Source organism: Tursiops truncatus, chromosome X (genome assembly GCF_011762595.2).
Source record: "Tursiops truncatus isolate mTurTru1 chromosome X, mTurTru1.mat.Y, whole genome shotgun sequence".
NCBI classification, from domain to species: Eukaryota; Metazoa; Chordata; class Mammalia; order Artiodactyla; family Delphinidae; genus Tursiops; species Tursiops truncatus.
This window is the reverse complement of record NC_047055.1, coordinates 42,017,504-42,025,330: the sequence shown is the minus strand read 5'-3', so window position 1 is coordinate 42,025,330 and position 7,827 is coordinate 42,017,504. Positions and strand designations below refer to the sequence as shown.

The window sequence follows — 7,827 nt, the reverse complement described above, 5'->3', positions numbered from 1 at the left end:
GTTTCTTTATGACTTGAAAATGTTCTAAAATTGACTGTGGTGATAGCTGCACATAACTGTGAATATATTAAAACCACTGAATTGTACACTTTAGGTGGGTGAATTGTATGGTATGTGAATTATATCTCAATAAAGCTGTTTAAAAAAAAAAGAAGTAACATGTATTCTGGGATAAATGAGTAGGAGTTATCCCGGCTAAGTGCATGAGGAGTGGTTGAGAGAAAGTTTCAGGCAGGAAAAACTATGGGAACAAAGACCAGGACTTGAAAGTACATGGAGCTTTAAGGAAATGATGGGAATCCATTTAGCACAGTGTTGCTGTTGTTGTTAGTATTTATTAAATACCAACTGTTGCAGAGCAGAGATTAGGAATGAGGGCTTTGACCATAGGCAGGCATTCCATTTAACAGCTGGGTGACCTTGGCTTGAGACATGTAATCTCTCTAAGCCTCACTTCCTTTTCTATTAAATAGTAGGTTAATGATATAACACCTGGAAAAGGACTCAGAATTCATGCAAGGGGAGAAGGACTTTGTATAACTCCAAGAAACTATTTTGACAGTTACAATGCAAGGATAATAGAATTATCTATTAGGAGAAATTTTTTTAAAAAATAATCATTTCTTAAACAATCAGATAGCAGGAGGCCTGGTGAGATATCAAAATGTCACTTTAAAAGACATAATCCCTCCCTTCAGTGAGCTAATGGGCTTTATCTTGGTATTTGTGGATATGTGTATCTATGTGTGTGTATATATTATACTGTACCTCCTGTCCTTCATTTTTCTTTTAATAATGCATGGTGAACATGTGGTACGTATGGATCTACCTCATTCTTTTTTTTTTTTTTTTTTTTTTGCGGTACGCGGGCCTCTCACTGTTGTGGCCTCTCCCGTTGCAGAGCACAGGCTCCAGACACGCAGGCTCAGTGGCCATGGCTCACGGGCCCAGCCGCTCCGCGGCATGTGGGATCTTCCTGGACCGGGGCACGAACCCGTGTCCCCTGCATAGGCAGGCAGACTCTCAACCACTGCGCCACCAGGGAAGCCCCTATCTCATTCTTTTAAATAGATTCTTTACCCACACTATATTGAAAATATTAAGGGGGGTGTTTAGGTAAAATATTTGAATAGACATTTCTCAAAGTAAGATGTATAAATGGCCAATAGTACATGAAAATATGCTCCATACCCAACTAAATTATGCAGCTGTTTTTGCTAAGGCTCTTGCAAAACGTTGGTGTCAAAATATCAAATAATTGCTTTTGGATACCATTATGTGTCAAAGGTTCCCCCTCTCTCGAAACTTTCCCTGTAGAGGGAACAGACCAGCTTTCCTCTTAGCTCTTGGCTTTTCCTTTTATAGAGGCAGTGGCGATTACATGTATATGGGATCTGAGGTTGCCTTACAAACACACACAATCCTGTCAGTTTTTCAGTGAAAAATTTCACATAAGATTACTCCTGTCATTAGCACCTTGATAAATCCATTGGTTTTGCTCCTCTACTTCTTTAATTTTGTGTGTCATGGTAGCTATGTCTTTAAAGTTCCTCATAGATTATTTACTTTTAGTTTCTTTGTTGTTCTTTTCATTGAGTTAATTAGGATTCATTCAAAATCCTATGTATTTAAGCAAAAACTAGAAAGAGTTACAAATTCCCTGTTTACAGTCTACAGTACAATGCATTATCTGCTTTAACTTGGAATTATAAATCAAAATTTGTGATATTAGGAAAGGCTTACCATTCACATTAAGATTTACTGCACAGAGAAAAGTGTTACTGGGAGAGGCAATCCACCTTGGGTCCTGAGCATCCCTGCATGTTCTTATTGGGTACACCAAGAATGTAAGGCCCTGACCACTCTTTATGCAGGCAGTCCATTTCGCAGTTGTGTTTGCAGCAAGCAACTTTGAGGGATGGGGTAACGTCTTTCCCTGGACACAGAGCAGGCTTGCTTTTGCTTACTATGAAAGCAATGAATTCTCCAAACTCAGGTATCTTTCCTAAAACACAGTGCACTGCATGTGTAGGCATCCAAGGGACTTGAGGATAATGGGGAACTGATATAAACCAATATGAAGCCGTTGCTACTGCTTTTACCATGCATGAGTAATAATGTCCTTAGTCTCTGATCAGGATTCTAGTGTCTTCTGTCATAGCAAAAGCAGGTTAAACAGTAGCAGGTTAATGTTAACTTGTTAATTTGTAAGTAGGGTAAAATCTCAGACTGCACACTTCTTGACAGGTGTTTCCAGACGTTATTCCCTAAATCAATTATGCTAGGGCAATGTTTCCCACTAGGATGATTTTTGCCATATCTATATACCACCTTTGCTGTTAACATTGTGTTCTACTTCATGTTTGTCTTCAAACAGACTCATTTAATTTGAATATTTTTGAAAAGGAAATTTGAGTACTTTTTTGAAAAGGAAACTTTATAACACCACCCTAAATCTAAACTATCATTTGCCTTAAAGAGAGTATTCATTAATACACATTCAAATAAATATCAATACATGAATATTACAACTTAAAATATTTGTGTATTACCTGAAATCACCTCCACCTACCACCAGGCCCTTCTACTTTAATCCCAAGTTATCTGATTGCATCTAGAGTAGTCATGGCTGGGACAAAAACTATCACAACTAATGTTTTTAGTTAGTGACTTTTGAAATCTTTTCTTTAAAAGTTATATTCTTTCCTTTAAAAGTTCCCATCAAGCCCCCTTGTGAAGGAAAAAAGGGGTAAAGGAAGTCCAGTGCTCTGACCTGCAATGGGGACAGTCCTTGTCCTCCAGGTATGTATGTCCAGGACAGCCTGGCCTTCAGCCTAGAAGAGTCTGGTGCCTGCTGCAGGCTGGAACACAGAAACCAAAGTCAGACAACCCTGGAGAGGGGTGTGCCTTGGGGGAGCCCTTCCACATCCTGCCCCAGCTCCACCCCTCAGAGTGCCAGGGGGTTGGATTCATACCATCCTATAAAAGTGGCACAGTAAGTCTTTGGACCCTCATCTCACTTCAGCCAGAATCCAGACCAACCAGCATCCATCAGACTGTTGCAACCTTGAAGAATAGTCTGGAGAGATTAATTGCCCCAAAAAGAGCATCACAGAGGAAAAATAATATACAACTGGCACAACTGTGAGCCACATATACATATATAGATACATATATAGTTATGAAGATTTGGATGCAGATATACATACACAGTAAGTCTTACACAGCACTTCATACATTTCCAAGTAAGCATGGGAATATCCCGAAATCTTACTTGAACCTTCCTTTAAAAATTTACACAGGTCTAAGGGTATCTTTTGAGCTGGTGAGGAGGGCCTGCCACCAGTCTTTTGGGAGAGATTGCTCACCCTAAGGAAATAAGAGTCAGGAAGATAAAACCAATCTTTAGGCTCATAAGCAACTCTGACTAAAGCATAATGTCTGTTACTCAGTCTTATCTTCTGGTCCCACCCCCAAAGAGACCCATTGTGTCCGAATCTTATGGGGAAGAGGGGGTCTGTGATTAAAATCCCAAAGTTGCCAAGGTATCAATAAGATATCACAGCCCAAGTGGCCCTGCATAAATGTCTATCTAAATTTAAGAGATGGGTGTTTCCCCCACTTCTGTAGAGGTCAGACGGGAGAGTCAGTCCATTGGGGGTTCCAAAGAAATATGTTGGGCTTCACTATTTGAGATTTCTAACACATCAGCAGTGTTAGGGGCCTGAGAAGTACAGAACCTGAATGAAGGGGCAGAAATACCCAATACACATGGTAGTATCAAGGGGAGGAGGATGGAAGGTTAGGCAGGCACAGCAGGAGAGAAACACAAACGTAGTGCCCACCTAACAGTTGTCTGGATTTGTTCTTAAGCACAGGTGAGAACTACTTTCTCCCTCCAAAATACCTGAAATAAATCTCTTAGGAGTTGGGATCCTGCATGAGCAGATGGGAACAAAAGCTTGTCAAATACAGTTCACAGTCACTACCTTGTTTGGTCCTCATAAGATCCCTGAAAGTTCTTTATTATCTCTATTTTGCAGATGAGAAACGATGTAAAATTTATTCTCCTAGCTAAGTGGTCTGGTGGTAATTTGGAGTTTACATTTGCTTCTAAAACTCTGCCATTAAATATTGTGTCCCAATGCCTTTAGAAATATACTCAGTACTGTTGTTTACTCCTTTTTTTAAATAAAGCTTTTATTATTTTTAACAATAGTGTGTGTACATTCTAGGAATAAGGAAAAATACAAATAAGCTGAATAAAAAAATCACTCATAATTCTACCACTGACTGTACTTTTTGTCTTTCATCCTTCACATGTTCTTCTGTGCATATATGTGATATATAAATGTACTCTTCATTTTTAAAAATATGATATTCACATATTACTTAGTAACTTCTTTTTTCATTTTATATCCTGCCAGGAACCTCTTTTTGTACAAATGAGTAAAGTTCTCTTATTAAAAGGCAAAGACTTGTAGATTGCTTTGAAGTAAAATAAACAATGAGATGCATCTAAAACCACTAATAGCAACAAGTTAAAAGTAGAAAGATGGACAAAGGTGTATTGGGAAAACGCAAATCAAAAGAAAGTAATGTTAACATCAGAAAAAATAAAAATCAAGGTAAACTACATTAAATAGGGGTAAGGATGGTTTCGATTAACCTTCCAACGCATCACTATAAGTTTGTTTCTTACTCTCCTTATCTCGTCTAATTCATTCACTTCTCTAAACACATCTTCCTTGCTTAAATGCCTGTTGTGTATATCTTCTTTAAATTCCTGGAGAGACTGAATCAGCCTTTCTCTAAAAGTTCCTTCTGTTTTTTCCTCCTCCTCTGGCTCTTCCTCCTCCTCTGGCTTTTCCTCAGGCTTTGGCTCTTCCTCAAGTTTTGGTTCACTCTCATTTTCTGGTTTTCCTTCAATCTTTTGACAGGGTGTCATCTTGTATCTGTCTCTCTTCCTCCTGTTCCCTCTTCCTTTCTTTTTTCTGCTTATTCTTCTTTGAAAACAACTACTTCTAGGAAACAAGAAGGCGACATTAAGTCAAAAGTTTGGTGAACGGACCAGTGCTCTGGACACAGGTCTCCGTATTTGCTTTTTGTGATTCAGAGCTATCACCAAATATTTTCCACTTGGGAGACTCAGTCTGCCATCTGGGTTTCCCCAAGCCTGCTGCTCCTACCCCCACTTTCCACCTCCTCACCTCCCTCGTCCCTCCCTCCAGCCTTTTCCAAGGCTCTCCTCAACCATTTCTCCCTTCACAAGGCATAACGCAAGACCCTCCTAGAACAGAGTAGGCTGGGAGAAGGGGGGTGCGGGGAAGAACAGGGGCCGACAACCTCAGTCCCTCCTTTGCCCACCTCCACCCCAGGGGTCTTTATATTTCCTTCACCTACCCGTACTGATTCGGTCAGTTTCTTCCTCGCCTTTTCTAGCCCTGCGTACTGCTATGAACAACAGACCTGCAGACCTGCGGACAAACGGGAAACGGGAGGGGGAGGGGGTGAGGGTGGGGGTGGGGCGAGCGCTCAGTGGGCCGACCAGCACCACGCACTTTTCTCATTAAGGTTCTCGGTTATGGAAACTTTCCTACCTTCTTATTCCCGCATTTGTCCCCCTCTCCACAGTGCAAGTTAAGTCGAATTTTCCATCAGACAGGGAGTAGGAAAAGCAGATTATTTCCAAACTATCTTTAAGACTGAGGGGGGCGGTTGGGGGGTGGGTAGGTGTTGGGATAGCGGTCTGAGGTGGCAGAGGATGATTATTCTCAAACTCTCACAGGTCTCCCTGTCCTTCTCCCGGGACCCCTAGTCCCTCTCCCAAGGGTCACCATTTCCTGCAGACCTGGAGGTGGGAGGTGGAGAGATGGAATTGACCAGGGCTCCCTCAAGTCTCTGCTCTAGGCCACCCCACCCTAGAAATTCCCAGACAGCACCTATTTTGCCACCAACCTGCAAAATTCCGGCAAGCTGACTCCTTCTCCTTCTCCTAGCCTCGGGCCCCACCGGCTGCGCTGCTGAAGCAAGCTGGTACCCAGACGGGAACAAGGACCAGACTAGCAGGACTTCTGCACACGTCGACTCCTGGTCACGTGATATCTACGTCACCAGTGAGCTCGGGTCCCCAGTTTCCACTCCCACCAAAAGCGCGGCAGAAGTGGGCCGGCCCTCTGCCCCCTACCCCCTTATACATTTGGCCCTTTCCATCCCAGAGGGGGAAAATGTTATTTGCCTTTCTCTGATTTCTAGGGAGGGGCTGCATCTTTTTCTGGAGCTACTAAACTTTTCTACTTTTTTCAAGAATTGTCTTTTCCTGCCTTCTGCTCCCAGGATTAAGAACTCCAACCTACATCCATCGCCCCTCCCCCAGCCTCCATTTCATCTGCAATCTAGTCCTTGGCTGTTGTGGAGCAGGGTTGGTTTGGCAGCAGGTTGTTTAAAAAAAAAAAGGATGGTGGGGGAAGCCTGGGACAGGAGTAAGATTTTTAGTGTAGTTTTTTACTTTATTCTTAATACTTTTCTATATTTTTTGAAAAGTAACTGAATAAAACACAATTCAGCTGAGTAAATGTGAAGAGCTAATTGGCTTTATACAGCAATTCATGAACAGGGCAGCAACCCATCTAGCAGCTAGAAGGGCGCTCCCACGGGTTGTACAAAATGGAAGGTTTTTATAGTCAGGAGAGTGGGGAAAGGGAGCTATTAGCAAAATAAAAGAAAGGATTATTTTTAGGCCAGGACAACTTTTTGGGGGGCGAGGGGAGAGGAAGGGAGCAGCAAGGGTTTTATCATGCAGATTGCTTCTTCTTTCTCTGGGAGATGGAGGAGCCTATGCCACAGATTACCTTACTGTTGCTTGACCAGAAAATTCCAGACTGGTTGATTTAAGATTACATTTCTGGGAGAGGTTGAAACTGCAATTAGGTCAGGTATTAAATCTAGGTTTGGTATCATAGGCTTTAGCACAAGAGATGTGGTTTGGGGCCTGTGGTTTTCTTTTTAACAAATTTTTATCTTTTTATAGTCGGAAAAGACAAAGACAGAATTACTTTAGTTAAGTGAGGCAGTATGTGTACAGTCCTGAGAATAGTGCCTGGCATATGGTAAGTGCTTTAAAAGTACAAACTATTATTATAATTATATTAGGATTTCGTTTGGGGAAAAGGATTCAAAATGACAAAAAGTAATGTCTGACTCCAGAGTCTTGGTGGTGGTATTTGCCAAGAAGTAATTGGTTTGGTCCTCTAGACGCCCTCTTCCCCAGGTAGTGAAGAGTCGATGGGGCAAGAAGATGTGATTACTTGGAAACTTCACTTCTATCCTTCTAAACCACATTCTAGATACCTAGGACCCTAGAATATCCTGCCCAAAGCACCTGGAGCCCAAATGCAAGACTTGCTCATGCCTCTTCTCCAGATCTATCCTCCTGATAGTGACCCACATCCCCTTTGGGTTCACGCTAGGGTTGGAGTAGATGATACAGCTGGAAAGGCAGAACCCCCTTCATATGAGGCCATTTGGAGAAAGGGCTAAAGGAAAGGGTGTACTGCCAGGCCAATAGGAGCTCAGAGAAGGCAAAGGCCAATTAGCCCAAAATAGCCAGAGGAAGCCTCATGGAGGTAAAAGACCTTGACCTGGGCCTCACAGGGTGGGTAAGACCTAGATAGAGGGGGGAAGGAAAGAGGAGACCAGTCTGACTGAACCTAGGCCCTGTGGCCTTACCATTACCCTGGCCTGTCTCATGCTGCCTTGCTGGGTCAAGTCCACTCGTTCCTCCTTAAGGGTTATTTGTCTCTTGATGGTGGCTATTGTCCGAAAGCA

General features: G+C 42.3%; 1 protein-coding gene across 4 annotated transcripts; it reads right to left on the bottom strand.

Moving 5' to 3' along the window:
• Positions 1 to 3,785: 3,785 nt before the first annotated feature.
• TCEAL9 (transcription elongation factor A like 9) lies at positions 3,786 to 6,090 on the bottom strand. 4 transcript variants are annotated; one of them, XM_019932148.2, is made up of 3 exons: positions 5,959 to 6,090; positions 5,404 to 5,477; positions 3,786 to 5,021 (listed from the first exon to the last, which is right to left on the bottom strand). In XM_019932148.2, exon 3 carries the CDS (start codon positions 4,946 to 4,948, stop codon positions 4,634 to 4,636), a length of 315 nt encoding a protein of 104 aa, XP_019787707.1. In that variant the 5' UTR covers positions 4,949 to 5,021; positions 5,404 to 5,477; positions 5,959 to 6,090; the 3' UTR covers positions 3,786 to 4,633. The 4 variants fall into 4 exon arrangements, with proteins under 4 accessions (XP_019787707.1, XP_073655777.1, XP_073655776.1 ...); XM_073799674.1 differs by having other exon boundaries at positions 3,787 to 5,024; XM_073799676.1 differs by lacking the exon at positions 5,404 to 5,477 and having other exon boundaries at positions 5,959 to 6,086.
• Between the last annotated feature and the right edge of the window lie 1,737 nt (positions 6,091 to 7,827).